The following is an 18900-nucleotide window of genomic DNA, read 5'->3' as shown; positions in this document are numbered from 1 at the left end:
CAGATTTTTATTTAGAGCCTCCGAGTACGTTTTTGTGTGTTTATGTGTTTGGTTTGCTGTTGCGATAGGTCTATGTGAGAGTGGATTTGTGGCGTGTGTGGTTACCTTCTCCTCCTGACTGACTGCACCAGTACTGGGTTGAGAGAGCTCAGCCTCCAGTTTGGCTATATAGTTGCATCTCTCACATATATTTGAGCTTGTTGGGAGGAGGAGAGGGTGGTCTGTGTATATAAGACAGTTGTAACATTGCCTCAAGATTCCCAGGTTCACCAGCTGGACTGGAGAGTAAACCTGAAACTGACTTTTGGACATGCCAGAATAGTATAAGGAACTACTTTTTGACTGATCAAAAATGACCAATAAGGAGCCAAGTACTTAAAGGGAGTATAAGAGGGTGTAGTGCTTTAGTTTATTAGTACTTACTTATAAGATTACTTATACGAGCAACTGCAGGGCTTTAGAATGAAAATAGAGTGCTTACTTTGAGATTTAGAACAGTTCTACAGGAAAAAATCGAAGTGCAGACTTTATGGAGCCGGGAATAGTTTAAACGCGTTTAAATGGCGAAAAAGGCAGTCGGAGCAAAAAAACAGAGAAAAAAAATACTTAAATCTGGAAAAGTTTCACTTGGGTCCCTCTGTTGTCTGTATCACTCTGCAGGACACCACAAGGAGCTGTGCAGAGTTGTATACTGGCTCAAAACCATGTAAATGCGGGTTTTAAAGCAAGGAAACTGAAAGAGATAGGAATTGACCCAAAACGGCCAATAAGCTACTAGTTTCAGGGCTGGGACCACTCCTCCAGGGACAGATAGGCTGCTCAAAGCTTCCCACTCTCACTGGTGAACAGAGAAGCTTCCTGCTATCCAAGTAAGGATATGGGCAACACAGGAAACTATACCACAGTCCAGAATTAAGCAAGACCTGAAATCTGGACTAATCTAGTTCAGCAAAGGCGGGAAAAGAGAATTTTTTTTGTTTTTTTCAGGAAACAGCAGAAAAACACACAAAAAACACTGTAAATGCTATAAACAGGCTAGCGCACTTCAGTGTGTAGCATACAACAGTTATACAATACAAAAATGACTTAAATTGATATAAAGCAAGTGCAGAAACTGTAAAAAGCAGAAGGCAAATGCAATTTAAACTTTTTAAAGCACAGATCAGTTAGAAATTCTCTTTTTAGGCAGGAAAAGGCAGTCGGAGCAAAAAACAGAGAAAAAATACTTAAATCTGGAAAAATCTCTGTTGGGTCTCTCTGTTGCCTGTATCACTCTGCAGGACACCACGAGGAGCTGCACGGAGTTGTATACTGGTGCAAAACCACGCAAATGCGGGTTTCAAAGCACAGAAACTGAAAGAAATAGGAATTGACCCAAAACGGCCAAAAAACTACTAGTTTCAGGGCTGAGACCACTCCTCCAGGGACAGATAAGCTGCTCAAACCTCCCCACTCTCACTGGTGAACAGAGAAGCTTCATCCTATCCAAGTAAGGATATGGGCAACACAGGAAACTATACCACAGTTCGGAATTCAGCAAAACCTGAAATCTGCACTAATCTAGTTCAGCAGAGGTGGGAAAAGATAATTTTTTTTGTTTTTTGTTTTGTTTTTTTCAGGAAACAGCAGAAAAACATGCAGAACACACTGTAAATGTTATAACCAGGCTAGCGCACTTTAGTGTGTAGCCTACAACAGTTATACAATACAAAAACAACTTAAATTGACATAAAACAAGTGTAAAAACTGTAAAAAGGAGAAGGCAAATGCAATTTAAACTTTTTAAAGCACAGATCAGTTAGAAATTTGCTTTTTAGGTGGGAAAAGGCAGTTGAAGCAATAACACAGAGAAAAAAATGCTTAAATCTGGAAAAGTCTCTCTTGGGTCTCTCTGTTGCCTGTATCACTCTGCAGGACACCATGAGGAGTTGTGCGGAGTTGTATACAATAACAAACTTTTTAAATAACAGATTCGCTAAAAAAATGGCGTTTTAGGTGGAATTAGTTAAGACAGCAAGAAAAGCAGAAAAGTGCTACTTGATCACTCCAAAGTCACTCTTTTGTCTCACTGCTGCTGTAGACTCTGCAGAACACCTGGAAGGCACTTGCTGAGTGGAATACAAGTGTAAAAACTGTGCAAATGAGGTTTTTATAGCAGGGAAGAGAAAGGGATAGAAATTAGCCCAAAATGGCCACTATAGAAGATAGAAGAGAGTTCCTAATATTTATGTTACATAATAATGAATGAAAGATATATTACAGAATAAGTAATAAGATGTAAAAACTATATACACTTTTGGCAAGAGACTTAGGTAGCAAATATCAGTCATAATTGCTAGGATAAACAAAGGTTAGTATAAAAATAGAGAAAAGGAACATAGGTTAAGTTATTATAGAAAAGTTAGGCTAGAAAGTAGGTAATGCAGGAAGGGAAGTAGGATAGAGCAAGACAAAGTGTATTAAGAGTGGGGAGAAAGGAATAAAAATGAGAACTAAGAAATATTTGTATTATGTTCAAACCCAAATGCTAAAGCCTTGTTATGCACAGTGTCAAATGTTTATTTATGTATGATTTTTATATAAAAGTGGTTTGCAAACAATACCTATCAACATGTTGGCTATAGCTTTGATTGTTTTTTTTTTTAAATTGAATGTTACTACATATGATTTTTGTTGCATGAACAAGGACCAATATTCTGTCAAAAAGTAAGTGCTAGCAGTTTGTTTGAGTTAAAGTTCATTTTAACAAAGGTTTTATGAGGCTTACAAAATAGTTGCAGTGTTCCAGCTGTTTCATGCAGCTCTAATTTATACTTTGCTTTAATTTTTCATTCTGTGGGTGACTGTGCCTTCCATGTGGGTGTTTTTTGGAGTTCTTGAATTTAATAGTATAAATTAAGTGATTGCATGATACAATAAAACAAATTAGCAGTGTAAAATGACATGCTTGCTTTCCAGAAATAGTCTACTTTAAAGAGATGTGGGTTTTCATAGGGTATGCTGTGTGTTTACTTCCTTTTCCCACAAATTGTGTCCTCATAATTACTATCTCCTTATTGTTTTCTGAATGCAACTGTTTTCCCTAAATATGATTGAAGTACAAGACTGGAAAACAACAATAAAACAATAAAAACACCATCTCAATCAGCTGGCAGTGCAAAGAATAGGAAGTAAATAGTCATCAGTGTCGTTCTATAACCTTGTGCTTGAATCTAGTGTTCCTCTTTGAGTAGGTCTATTATACTTTTTTCAAATCATATATACATATACACACATACCCCTATGCACGCACGTGCTCGCGAACACACACACACACACACACACACACACATATATATATATATATATACACACATGTATATATGTTTTTCATTCACTTGTATAAATATATGTGTGTGTATACATGTATTTATCTACTGGAGTCATAGCTAAAATTTGTATGTACAAGAAATGAATGTACATGTTTGTTTTTGTATTCATTCTCATATCTTATCTGTTTTAGGTCCAGGAATTGCATTTGTTGTTTACCCTGAAGCTTTGACTAGGCTTCCCCTCTCTCCTCTGTGGGCCATATTATTCTTCCTGATGCTTCTGACCCTCGGACTGGACACCATGGTAATTGAATGCATGACAATATTATGTAATGTTAAATAAGCGTATGTGGGCATTATACAATGAGAATTAAGACAACAGACATCATGTAAAGACAGCGGCTTAACGTGCCTTTTAGGCAGTTAACACACTCACAGTGTGTATTTACATTTGATGAAAATTATTTTCATTTACCTGGAGTAAAACATCTTTATTTTCTAGAAACATGGTACTTTGTGTGCATACATTTCTTTCAGTAAAGAAAGTGTTTAGCATGCCAGATCTAATTTCATATGCTTCACCTGTTTTCTGATTGTAGAATGCATACATAGCATGGAATATTGATTAACTGACTCTGAACTCTGTTTTCTGTATCATCAGTTGATTGCAACACCATATAATCCCTTTATAACCCTGTATAGTTGATTTCTGCATGTACTTTGCAAATCAAAATATTACTATGAAAAACGTAATGCTCAGTTCCTGCAGCTGCCTGTCATTACATCCGTGTAGTAACATGTCAGTGTAAAGTCTGTAATAGAGGAAAGAAAGAAGGAGAAGAAAGCGATCTCCAACATTATTTGCCTTTAGTGTCACCACAGTGGGGTTTGTTCATTTAGTGCTGAAGCATATTGAGTATATAGCACCATCACTGATGGCTACAGATAAAGAGTGAACACTAAAGTAAACAAGAAGAAAGGCACCTTTTGTTTGTGTTTGTATTTTTAACGAATGAATAAAACAAGCACATAGACAAGGGAGATACTGGATTTTGAGTTCTCCACTATAAAAGAGCTCTTAAGTTCTCTATTGTTAGTACAGGAAATTCTCACTCTTATGGTTGTCTGGTTATAAAGACAGAACTGTATGCATGTCTTGTCCCTACAACCATTTCTTCTTTGCTAATATTTTTATTATTTTTATCTAGCTGCATAGATTTCCCTCTGCATTACTTTTCTTTGTCTGTCCGCAACCTCCCAGCCTCATCTTGCTGTCCGTCTCTGTCTGCCTTATTAGATTAAAATACAATTTCTTTTCATCTTTAATATATCTCACATCCATAGTTTTACATATCTTTGTTCATTACACTGTGCAGTTCCTTCTTTAATCTGCCCCAGTTCATGCATTAATCTGTCCCAGTTCATGCATATTTTTTATATCAAATATGACATATTATTTTTCAATGTTTTTCTAACTAAATTGACATTTATTCTTCTGGTGTAATGTTTGTAGTCACACAATGACACAATGATACTCCTAAATCTTCTTGTAGCAATTTATTTCACTGAGTTTACCAAAAGCCTATTACATCTTTTCTGAATATATTTTATTTTAATTAACATTTGTTTACCAGGAAAGTCCGACTTGCAATGAAGCCAATTTTCAGTGGAGGCCCAGGGAGAAATGGTCCAGACGCATATCTTTGAAAACACGGGAGGAAACCAGACCCCCTGGAGGAAACCCACATGAATGCAGGGAGGACATGCAGACTCTGCACAGAAGGCACTTCTGCCAAGAATCAAACCAGAGAACCCATTGCTGTGAAACAACAACTTCACTGAAAGACCATTTCACTGACACCCATTTCACTGAGACCAAATCACCTAAAGTTCATTTCACCTAAAACTCATTTCACTGACAAGTAGTACTCTAAGGTAAGTGAAAGGTATATGTCCTTTTCCCCACTGTAGTGCGATCCTGGTGTTAGTATATATAGTTGGGGGGTGTTAATTTTACATAACAAATATGAGATCTTCCCCTCTGCACCTCTATTTGGGGTGCTGTACCCTTATACTTCCTAACAATTATATATACCAAATATGAGATCAGCCCGCTACAGCCCCATGTTGTTTGCTGCACCCTCATACTCCCTATTAATTAAATATGCCAAATATTAGATCAGCTCCCCTGCACCCATTTATGGGGTGTTGTGCACTCATACTCCCTGTTAATTATAGATAACAAATATGAGATCAGCCCACTGCACCCCCATGTCGGGTGCTACACCCTCATACCCCTGTTAATTATATAGAACAAATGTGAGATCAGCCCCCCTGCACCCCCATGTGGAGTGCTGCACCCTCATTCTCCCTATTAATTATATATACCAAATATGTGGCCAGCCCACTTGCACTCCCATGAGGAGTGCTGCACCCTTATACTCCATATTAATTATATATATCAAATATGAGGTCAACCCCTCCTGCATCCCTATGTAGTGTGCTCTGCCATCATGCTCCTGATTAATTATATATACTAAATAGGAGATCAGCCTCCCTGCACCATGATATGTGGTGCTGTGCCCTTATACTCTCTACTAATTATATATATATATATATATATATATATATATATATATATATATACCAAATATGAGATCAGGCCCCTGCACCCTCATGAGATCAGGCCCCTGCAGCCCCATGTGGGCTGCTGTAGCCTCATACTCCCTATTAATTATATATCCCAAATATGAGATCAGCCCCCCTGCACCACGATATGGGGTGCTGTGCCCTTATACTCCCTACTATATACACCAAATATGAGATCAGGCCCCTGCACCCCCATGTGGGCTGCTGTAGCCTCATAATCCCTATTAATTATATATCCCAATTATGAGATCAGCCCCCCTGCACCCCCATGTGGGGTGCTGTGCCATTATACTCCCTATTACTTTTATATACTGAATATGAGTTTAGTCCCCCTACACCCTCATGTGGGGTGCTATGCCCTTATTGTGTATATTAATTATATACGAAATATGAAATCAGCCCCGCTGTACCCCCATGTGGGGTGCTACACTGTCCTACTCCATATTAATTTTATATACATATATTGCAAATATGAGATCACCCCCCCTGCACTCCTGCGTGAGGTGCTGCACCCTCATAGTCCCTGTTAATTATATATACCAAATGAGGTTGCTCATAGGGGAAAGGACAAAGTCCCTGATCCTTACTGTTTACACTTTTGGCCAAAAACAAGGTCGGCAATGTTCAATCAACTGATTTTTGACCAAATGAGTCAGCTGTTTTCTATGTGATGATCACAAACTTCAATCACCTAAGCAATACCCATGTATTTATTTTAGCGTATTTAGATTTTCATCTACCTCTCTTTCAGAAGTCCTTTCTTTATATACCACAGAACATTTCTATAAATGTTTTGGGCATGTGTTTCATTTTGTTTTATGTTCTTTTTAAAAGAATGATTCTGCGGATCAGTCTGCTAATCTTCTTCTATCTCACATAACAGTACGGCGGAATTTCAAATGATCACGCATTGCTTATTTCTAGATCATTCTCTTGTCCCTCTACCCGTTGTTTGCATCTCTTCAAACCATAACTACAGCCAGTATTCTGTTATTGTACTTAATCACTTTCCAGTTCTTTTCACAACATATACATTCCAACATTTATCCTATTTATACAGAACTGAAACATCTTTCTCTCGTATATATTAAGCATTAATTTCTCTTTGTTCAGATTATCAGCATATAGTTAGTCATCTGTTTACCTCCTTCAGAAAGGATATATGTAGGGAAGAAATAAAAAAAACACAGCAGACAGTTAAGAGACATTTAATCTGTGTAGATGAAAGTTCAGTAAATCATTATGATTAACTTAATCTTTTACTCAGTAAGATATTACTTATCGTGACTGTATTTTACTTCCATAAATCTAATTAGTTTTATTTATTGATGTCATATAGAATAGGATGCTTTCTCATAGTCAAAGAGTACCATGTGCACTGGTGACACACGGCCTAGTGGCACATGACCACACTGATGACTGGTTGTTAGATGTGACTATATCAGTAGGTTCTTTGTAAATGTGTCCTTATTTATTAATACATTGTACACACAGTGGGACCATAGTCTTACCTTAAAAATTGTCTGTAATGATGCTGTTATTGAGACTAGCCAGGACTGCCTTACTTCCCTCAGGTAATAATGGTGCTGTATATATCACTCACTGGCTTACTTCCCTCAGGTGATGTGGTGCTGTATATATCTCTCACTGCCTTACTTCCCTCAGGTAATAATGGTGCTGTATATATCTCTCACTGCCTTACTTCCTTCAGGTGATAATGGTGCTGTATATATCACTCACTGCCTTACTTCCCTCAGGTGATAATGCTAATGTATAAATCCCTCATGGCCTTACTTCCATCAGGTGATAATGGTGCTGTATATAGCTTTCACTGCCTTAATTCCCTCAGGTAGTAATGGTGCTGTATATATCTCTTACTGCCTTACTTCTCTCAGGTAATAATAGTGCTGTATATATCCCTCAATGCCTTACTTCCCTCAGGTAATAGTGGTGCTGCATATATCTCTCACTGCCTTACTTCTCTCAGGGAATAATGGTGCTGTATATATCTCTCACTGCCTTACTTCCCTCAGGTAATAATGGTGCTGTATATCTCTCTCACCTCCTTACTTCCTTCAGGTAATAATGGTGCTGTATATATATCCCTCACTGCCATACTTCCCCACAGGCATTAATGGTGCTGTATATATCTCTCACTGCCATGCTTCCTTCAGGTAATAATGGTGCTGTAGATATCTCTCACTGCCTTATTTCCTTCAGGTAATAATGGAGCTGTATATATCTCTCACTGCCTTACTTCCCTCAGGTAATAATGGTGCTGTATATATCTCTCTCACTGCCTTACTTCTCTCAGGTAATAATGGTGCTGTATATATCTCTCACTGCCTTACTTCCCTCATGTAATAATGGTTCTGTATATATCCCTCACTGCCTTACATCACTCATGTAATAATGGTGCTGTATATATCTCTCACTGCCTTACTTCCCTCAGGTAATAATGGTGCTGTATATATCGCTCACTGCCTTTCTTCCCAGAGGTAATAATGGTGCTGTATATATATCTCACTGTCTTACTTCCCTCAGGTAATAATGGTGCAGTATATATCCCTCACTGCCGTACTTCCCTCAGGTGATAATGGTGCTGTATATATCCCTCACCTCCTTACTTCCCTCAGGTAATAATGGTGCTGTATATATCCCTCACTGCCATACTTCCCTCAGGTAATAATGGTGCTATATATATCTCTCACTGCCTTACTTCCTTCAGGTAATAATGGTGCTGTAGATATCTCTCACTGCCTTACTTCCTTCAGGTGATAATGGAGCTGTATATATCTCTCACTGCCTTACTTCCCTCAGGTGGTAATGGTGCTGTATATATCTCTCACTGCCTTACTTCCTTCAGGTAATAATGCTGCTGTATATATCCCTCACTGCCTTACTTCCCTCAGGTAATAATGGTGCTGTGTATATCCCTCACTGCCTTACTTCCCTCAGGTAATAATGGTGCTGTATATATCTCTCACTGCCTTACTTCTCTCAGGTAATAATGGTGCTGTATATATCAGTCACTGCCTTACTTTCCTCGGGTAATAAAGGTGCTGTATACCTCTCTCACTGCCTTTCTTCCTCAGGTGATAATTGAGCTGTATATATCCCTCACTGCCTTACTTCCCTCAGGTGATAATGGTGCTGTATATATCCCTCACAGCCTTACATCCCTCAGGTAATAATGGCACTATATATATCTCAATGCCTTACTTCCCTCAGGTAATATTGGTGCTGTATATATCTCTCACTGCCTTACTTCTGTCAGGTAATAATAGTGTTGTATATCTCTCTCACTGCCTTACTTCCCTCAGGTAATAATGGTGCTCTATATCTCTCTCACCTTCCTACTTCCCTCAGGTAATAATGGTGCTGTATACATCTCATATTGCCTTGCTTCCCTCAGGTAATAATGGTGCTGTATATATCCCTTACTGCCTTACTTCCCTCAGGTAATAATGGTGCTGTCTATATCTCTCACTGCCTTACTTCCCTCAGGTGATAATGGTGCTGTATATATCTCTCACTGCCTTACTTCTCTCAGGTAATAATGGTGCTGTATATATCTCTCACTGCCTTACTTCTCTCAGGTAATAATGGTGCTGTATATATCAGTCACTGCCTTACTTCCCTCAGGTAATAATGGTGCTGTATATATATCTCACTGTCTTACTTCTCTCAGATAATAATGGTGCTGTATATATCTCTCACTGCCTTACTTCTCTCAGGTAATAATGGTGCTGTATATATCAGTCACTGCCTTACTTCCCTCAGGTAATAATGGTGCTGTATATATCTCTAACTGCCTTACTTCTCTCAGATAATAATGGTGCTGTATATATTAGCATCAGGGTAAAAAAGGTGCTGTATATCTCTCACTGCCTTTCTTCCCTCAGGTGATAATGGAGCTGTATATATCCCTCACTGCCTTACTTCCCTCAGGTAATAATCGTGCTGTATATATCTCTCACTGTCTTACTTCCCTCAGGTAATAATGGTGCTGTATATATCACTCACTGCCTTTCTTCCCAGAGGTAACAATGGTGCTGTATATATATCTCACTGTCTTACTTCCCTCAGGTAATAATGGTGCAGTATATATATCCCTCACTGCCGTACTTCCCTCAGGTGATAATGGTGCTGTATATATCTTTAACTGTCTTACTTCCCTCCGGAAATAATGGTGCTGTATATATCCCTCACCTCCTTACTTCCCTTAGGTAATAATGGTGCTGTATATATCCCTCACTGCCATACTTCCCTCGGGTAATAATGGTGCTATATATATATATCTCACTGCCTTACTTCCTTCAGGTAATAATGGTGCAGTATATATATCCCTCACTGCCGTACTTCCCTCAGTTGATAATGGTGCTGTATATATCAGTCACTGCCTTACTTCCCTCAGGTAATAATGGTGCTGTATATATCTCTCACTGCCTTACTTCTCTCAGGTAATAATGGTGCTGTATATATCAGTCACTGCCTTACTTCCCTCAGGTAATAATGGTGCTGTATATATCTCTCACTGCCTTACTTCTCTCAGGTAATAATGGTGCTGTATATATTAGCATCAGGGTAAAAAAGGTGCTGTATATCTCTCTCACTGCCTTTCTTCCCTCAGGTGATAATGGAGCTGTATATATCCCTCACTGCCTTACTTCCCTCAGGTAATAATGGTGCTGTATATATCTCTCACTCTCTTACTTCCCTCAGGTAATAATGGTGCTGTATATATCACTCACTGCCTTTCTTCCCAGAGGTAATAATGCTGCTGTATATATATCTCACTGTCTTACTTCCCTCAGGTAATAATGGTGCAGTATATATATCCCTCACTGCCGTACTTCCCTCAGGTGATAATGGTGCTGTATATATCTTTAACTGTCTTACTTCCCTCCGGAAATAATGGTGCTGTACATATCCCTCACCTCCTTACTTCCCTCAGATAATAATGGTGCTGTATATATCCCTCACTGCCATACTTCCCTCAGGTAATAATGGTGCTATATATATCTCTCACTGCCTTACTTCCTTCAGGTAATAATGGTGCTGTAGATATCTCTCACTGCCTTACTTCCTTCAGGTGATAATGGAGCTGTATGTATCTCTCACTGCCTTACTTCCCTCGGGTAATAATGGAGCTGTATATATCTCTTACTGCCTTACTTCCTTCAGGTAATAATGCTGCTGTATATATCCCTCACTGCCTTACTTCCCTCAGGTGATAATGGAGCTGTATATATCCCTCACTGCCTTACTTCCCTCAGGTAATAATCGTGCTGTATATATCTCTCACTGTCTTACTTCCCTCAGGTAATAATGGTGCTGTATATATCACTCACTGCCTTTCTTCCCAGAGGTAACAATGGTGCTGTATATATATCTCACTGTCTTACTTCCCTCAGGTAATAATGGTGCAGTATATATATCCCTCACTGCCGTACTTCCCTCAGGTGATAATGGTGCTGTATATATCTTTAACTGTCTTACTTCCCTCCGGAAATAATGGTGCTGTATATATCCCTCACCTCCTTACTTCCCTTAGGTAATAATGGTGCTGTATATATCCCTCACTGCCATACTTCCCTCGGGTAATAATGGTGCTATATATATATATCTCACTGCCTTACTTCCTTCAGGTAATAATGGTGCAGTATATATATCCCTCACTGCCGTACTTCCCTCAGTTGATAATGGTGCTGTATATATCAGTCACTGCCTTACTTCCCTCAGGTAATAATGGTGCTGTATATATCTCTCACTGCCTTACTTCTCTCAGGTAATAATGGTGCTGTATATATCAGTCACTGCCTTACTTCCCTCAGGTAATAATGGTGCTGTATATATCTCTCACTGCCTTACTTTTCTCAGGTAATAATGGTGCTGTATATATTAGCATCAGTGTAAAAAAGGTGCTGTATATCTCTCTCACTGCCTTTCTTCCCTCAGGTGATAATGGAGCTGTATATATCCCTCACTGCCTTACTTCCCTCAGGTAATAATGGTGCTGTATATATCTCTCACTCTCTTACTTCCCTCAGGTAATAATGGTGCTGTATATATCACTCACTGCCTTTCTTCCCAGAGGTAATAATGCTGCTGTATATATATCTCACTGTCTTACTTCCCTCAGGTAATAATGGTGCAGTATATATATCCCTCACTGCCGTACTTCCCTCAGGTGATAATGGTGCTGTATATATCTTTAACTGTCTTACTTCCCTCCGGAAATAATGGTGCTGTACATATCCCTCACCTCCTTACTTCCCTCAGGTAATAATGGTGCTGTATATATCCCTCACTGCCATACTTCCCTCAGGTAATAATGGTGCTATATATATCTCTCACTGCCTTACTTCCTTCAGGTAATAATGGTGCTGTAGATATCTCTCACTGCCTTACTTCCTTCAGGTGATAATGGAGCTGTATGTATCTCTCACTGCCTTACTTCCCTCGGGTAATAATGGAGCTGTATATATCTCTTACTGCCTTACTTCCTTCAGGTAATAATGCTGCTGTATATATCCCTCACTGCCTTACTTCCCTCAGGTAATAATGGTGCTGTGTATATCCCTCACTGCCTTACTTCCCTCAGGTAATAATGGTGCTGTATATATCTCTCACTGCCTTACTTCCTTCAGGTGATAATGGTGCTGTGTATATCCCTCACTGCCTTACTTTCCTCAGGTGATAATGGTGCTGTACATATCTCTCACTGCTTTACTTCTCTCAGGCAATAATAGTGCTGTATATATCAGTCACTGCCTTACTTCCTCGGGTAATAAAGGTGCTGTATACCTCTCTCACTGCCTTTCTTCCCTCAGGTGATAATGGTGCTGTATATATCCCTCACAGCCTTACATCCCTCAGGTAATAATGGCACTGTGTATATCTCAATGCCTTACTTCCCTCAGGTAATATTGGTGCTGTATATATCTCTCACTGCCTTACTTCCCTCAGGTAATAATTGTGACTTATAAGTCTCTCACTGCCTTACTTCCCTCAGGTAATAATGGTGCTGTATATATCTCTTACTGCCTTACTTCCCTCAGGTAATAATGGTGCTGTATACGTCTCACACTGCCTTACTTCCCTCAGGTAATAATGGGTGCTGTATATATCCCTTACTGCCTTACGCCCCTCAGGTAATAATGGTGCTGTCTATATCTCTCACTGCCTTACTTCCCTCAGGTGATAATGGTGCTGTATATATCTCTTACTATCTTACTTCCCTCAGGTAATAATGATGCTGTATATATCTCTAACTGCCTTACTTCCCTCCGGTAGTAATGGTGCTGTATATATATCTCAGTGCCTTAATTCCCTCAGCTAATAATGGTGCTGTATATGTCTCACACTGCCTTACTTTCCTCAGGTTATAATGGTGCTGTATATATCTCTCACTGCCTTACTTCCTTCACTTAATAATGGTGCTGTATATATCCCTCACTGCCTTAATTCCCTCAGGTAATAATGGTGCTGTATATCTCTCTCACCTCCGTAATTCCCTCAGGTAATAATGGTGCTGTATAATATCTCTCACTGCCTTACTTCCCTCAGGTAATAATGGTGCTGTATATATCCCTCACTGCCTTACTTCCTTCAGGTAATAATGCTGCTGTATATATCCCTCACTGCCTTACTTCCCTCAGGTAATATTGGTGCTGTATATATCTCTCACTGCCTTACTTCCCTCAGGTAATAATTGTGCCTTATAAGTCTCTCACTGCCTTACTTCCCTCAGGTAATAATGGTGCTGTATATATCTCTTACTGCCTTACTTCCCTCAGGTAATAATGGTGCTGTATACGTCTCACACTGCCTTACTTCCCTCAGGTAATAATGGGTGCTGTATATATCCCTTACTGCCTTACGTCCCTCAGGTAATAATGGTGCTGTCTATATCTCTCACTGCCTTACTTCCCTCAGGTGATAATGGTGCTGTATATATCTCTTACTATCTTACTTCCCTCAGGTAATAATGATGCTGGATATATCTCTCACTGCCTTACTTCCCTCCGGTAGTAATGGTGCTGTATATATCTCTCAGTGCCTTAATTCCCTCAGGTAATAATGGTGCTGTATATGTCTCACACTGCCTTACTTTCTTCAGGTTATAATGGTGCTGTATATATCTCTCACTGCCTTACTTCCTTCACTTAATAATGGTGCTGTATATATCCCTCACTGCCTTAATTCCCTCAGGTAATAATGGTGCTGTATATATCTCTCACTGCCTTACTTCCCTCAGGTAATAATGGTGTTGTATATATCTCTCACTGCCTTACTTCCTCAGGTAATAATGGTGTTGTATATCTCACTGCCTTACTTCCCTCAGGTAATAATGGTGCTGTATATATCCCTCACCTCCTTACTTCCCTCAGCTAATAATGATGCTGTATATATCTCTCACTGCCTTACTTCCCTCAGGTAATAATGGTGCTGTATATATCCCTCACTACCTTACTTCCCTCATGTAATAATGGTGCTGCATATTTCCCTCACTACCTTACTTCCCTCATGTAATAATGGTGCTGTATATATCCCTCACTGCCTTAATTCCCTCGGGTTATAATGGTGCTGTATATATCTCTCACTGCCTTACTTCCCTCAGGTAATAATGGTGCTGTATATATCTCTCACTGCCTTACTTCCTCAGGTAATAATGGTGCTGTATATATCTCTCACTGCCTTACTTCCCTCAGGTAATAATGGTGCTGTATATATCTCTCACTGCCTTACTTCCCTCAGGTAATAATACTGCTGTATATCTCTCACTGCCTTACTTCCCTCAGGTAATAATGGTGCTGTATATATCTCTTACTGCCTTACTTCCCTCAGGTAATAATGGTGCTGTATATATCTCTCACTGCCTTACTTCCATCAGGTGATAATGGTGCTGTATATATCTCACTGCCTTACTTCCCTCAGGTAATAATGGTGCTGTATATATCTCTCACTGCCTTACTTCCCTCAGGTAATAATGGTGCTGTATATATCTCTCACTGCCTTACTTCCCTCAGGTAATAATACTGCTGTATATATCTCTCACTGCCTTACTTCCCTCAGGTAATAATGGTGCTGTATATATCTCTCACTGCCTTACTTCCCTCAGCTAATAATGGTGCTGTATATATCTCTCACTGCCTTACTTCCATCAGGTGATAATGGTGCTGTATATATCTCTCACCTCCTTACTTCCATCAGGTGATAATGGTGCTGTATATATCTCTCACTGCCTTACTTCCCTCAGGTAATAATGGTGCTGTATATATTTCCCACTGCCTTACTTCCGTCAGGTGATAATGGTGCTGTATACGTCTCTCACTGCCTTACTTCCCTCAGGTGATAATGGTGCTGTATATATCCCTCACTACCTTACTTCCCTCAGGTAATAATGGTGCTGTATATATCTCTCACTGCCTTACTTACCTCAGGTAATAATGGTGCTGTATATATCCCTCACTGCCTTAATTCCCTCAGGTTATAATGGTGCTGTATATATCTCTCACTGCCTTACTTCCCTCAGGTAATAATGGTGCTGTATATATCTCTCACTGCCTTACTTCCCTCAGGTAATAATACTGCTGTATATGTCACTCTCTGTCTTACTTCCCTCAGCTAATAATGATGCTGTATATATCTCTCACTGCCTTACTTCCATCAGGTGATAATGGTGCTGTATATATCTCTCACCTCCTTACTTCACTCAGGTAATAATGGTGCTGTATATATTCCTCACTGCCTTACTTCCCTCAGGTAATAATGGTGCTGTATATATCCTCACTGCCTTACTTCCCTCAGGTAATAATGGTGCTGTATATATCTCTCACTGCCTTACTTACCTCAGGTAATAATGGTGCTGTATATATCCTCACTGCCTTACTTCCCTCAGGTAATAATGGTGCTGTATATATCCCTCACTGCCTTACTTCCCTCAGGTTATAATGGTGCTGTATATATCTCTCACTGCCTTACTTCCCTCAGGTGATAATGGTGCTGTATATATCTCACTGCCTTACTTCCCTCAGGTAATAATGGTGCTGTATATATCTCTTACTGCCTTACTTCCCTCAGGTAATAATGGTGCTGTATATATCTCAGTGCCTTACTTCCCTCAGGTAATAATGGTGCTGTATATATCTCTCACTGCCTTACTTCCTCATGTAATAATGGTGCTGTATATATCCCTCACTACCTTACTTCCCTCAGGTAATAATGGTGCTGTATATATCTCTCACTGCCTTACTTACCTCAGGTAATAATGGTGCTATATATATCTCTCACTGCCTTAATTCCCTCAGGTAATAATGGTGCTGTATATATCTCTCACTGCCTTACTTCTCTCAGGTAATAATGGTGCTGCATATTTCCCTCACTACCTTACTTCCCTCATGTAATAATGGTGCTGTATATATCCCTCACTGCCTTAATTCCCTCAGGTTATAATGGTGCTGTATATATCTCTCACTGCCTTACTTCCCTCAGGTAATAATGGTGCTGTATATATCTCTCACTGCCTTACTTCCATCAGGTGATAATGGTGCTGTATATATCTCTCACCTCCTTACTTCCCTCATGTAATAATGGTGCTATATATATATTCCTCACTGCATTACTTCCCTCATGTAATAATGGTTCTGTATATATCCCTCACTGCCTTACTTCGATCAGGTGATAATGGTGCTGTATATATCTCTCACCTCCTTACTTCCCTCAGGTAATAATGGTGCTGTATCTCTCACTGCATTACTTCTCTCAGGTAATAATGGTGCTGTATATATCCCTCACTGCCTTATTTCCCTCAGGTAATAATGGTGCTGTATATATATCCCTCACTGCCTTACTTCCCTCAGGCAGTAATGGTGCTGTATATATCTCTCAATGCCTTACCTCCTTCACTTAATAATGGTGTTGTATATATCCCTCACTGCCTTAATTCCCTCAGGTAATAATGTTGCTGTATATATCTCTCACTGCCTTATTTCCCTCAGGTAATAATGGTGCTGTATATATCCCTCACTGCCTTACTTCCTTCAGGTAATAATGCTGCTGTATATATCCCTCACTGCCTTACTTCCCTCAGGTAATATTGGTGCTGTATATATCTCTCACTGCCTTACTTCCCTCAGGTAATAATTGTGCCTTATAAGTCTCTCACTGCCTTACTTCCCTCAGGTAATAATGGTGCTGTATATATCTCTTACTGCCTTACTTCCCTCAGGTAATAATGGTGCTGTATACGTCTCACACTGCCTTACTTCCCTCAGGTAATAATGGGTGCTGTATATATCCCTTACAGCCTTACGTCCCTCAGGTAATAATGGTGCTGTCTATATCTCTCACTGCCTTACTTCCCTCAGGTGATAATGGTGCTGTATATATCTCTTACTATCTTACTTCCCTCAGGTAATAATGATGCTGGATATATCTCTCACTGCCTTACTTCCCTCTGGTAGTAATGGTGCTGTATATATCTCTCAGTGCCTTAATTCCCTCAGGTAATAATGGTGCTGTATATGTCTCACACTGCCTTACTTTCCTCAGGTTATAATGGTGCTGTATATATCTCTCACTGCCTTACTTCCTTCACTTAATAATGGTGCTGTATAGATCCCTCACTGCCTTAATTCCCTCAGGTAATAATGGTGCTGTATATCTCTCTCACCTCCGTAATTCCCTCAAGTAATAATGGTGCAGTATATTTCCCTCACTGCCGTACTTCCCTCAGGTAATAATGGTGCTGTATATATCTTTAACTGTCTTACTTCCCTCCGGAAATAAAGGTGCTGTATATATCCCTCACCTCCTTACTTCCCTCATTACCTGAGGGAAGTAAGACAGCTCCATTATCTCTCACTGCATTACTTCTCTCAGGTAATAATGGTGCTGTATATATCCCTCACTGCCTTATTTCCCTCAGGTAATAATGGTGCTGTATATATCCCTCACTGCCTTACTTCCCTCAGGCAGTAATGGTGCTGTATATATCTCTCAATGCCTTACCTCCTTCACTTAATAATGGTGTTGTATATATCCCTCACTGCCTTAATTCCCTCAGGTAATAATGTTGCTGTATATATCTCTCACTGCCTTATTTCCCTCAGGTAATAATGGTGCTGTATATATCCCTCACTGCCTTACTTCCCTCAGGCAGTAATGGTGCTGTATATATCTCTCAATGTCTTACCTCCTTCACTTAATAATGGTGTTGTATATATCCCTCACTGCCTTACTTCCCTCAGGTAATAATGTTGCTGTATATATCTCTCACTGCCTTACTTCCTTCACTTAATAATGGTGCTGTATATATCTCTCACTGCCCTACTTCCTTCAGGTAATAATGGTGATGTATATATATCTCACTGCCTTACTTCCCTCAGGTAATAATGGTGCTGTATATATCTCTCACTGCCTTACTTTCCTCAGGTAATAGTGGTGCTGTATACGTCTCACACTGCCTTACTTCCGTCAGGTGATAATGGTGCTGTATACGTCTCTCACTGCCTTACTTCCCTCAGGTGATAATGGTGCTGTATATATCCCTCACTACCTTACTTCCCTCAGGCAATAATGGTGCTGTATATATCTCTCACTGCCTTACTTACCTCAGGTAATAATGGTGCTATATATATATATCTCTCACTGCCTTACTTCTCTCAGGTAATAATGGTGCTGCATATTTCCCTCACTACCTTACTTCCCTCATGTAATAATGGTGCTGTATATATCCCTCACTGCCTTACTTCCCTCAGGTAATAATGGTGCTGTATATATCTCTCACTGCCTTACTTCCCTCAGGTAATAATGGTGCTGTATATATCTCTCACTGCCGTAATTCCTTCAGGTAATAATGGTGCTGTATATATCTCTCACTGCCTTACTTCCCTCATGTAATAATGGTGCTATATTTATTCCTCACTGCCTT

The 18900-nt window shown here is 39.6% G+C and overlaps 1 protein-coding gene across 2 annotated transcripts in view; it reads left to right on the top strand.

The window, feature by feature from the left end:
- The window catches only part of SLC6A5 (solute carrier family 6 member 5), a 1534607-nt gene that overhangs the window by 1010181 nt on the left and 505526 nt on the right, over positions 1 to 18900 (top strand). For both annotated transcript variants that reach the window (XM_044082549.1, XM_044082548.1), the window contains exon 11: positions 3503 to 3615. In XM_044082549.1, the coding sequence (XP_043938484.1) occupies positions 3503 to 3615 (113 nt within the window). The remainder of the gene's footprint in view (positions 1 to 3502; positions 3616 to 18900) is intronic.

This window comes from Protopterus annectens, chromosome 9.part0, assembly GCF_019279795.1.
Source record: "Protopterus annectens isolate FY-2018-M chromosome 9.part0, PAN1.0, whole genome shotgun sequence".
Lineage (NCBI taxonomy): Eukaryota > Metazoa > Chordata > Ceratodontiformes > Protopteridae > Protopterus > Protopterus annectens.
Note: the sequence above shows the minus strand (reverse complement) of the source record. Positions and strands in the feature narration are given on the sequence as shown.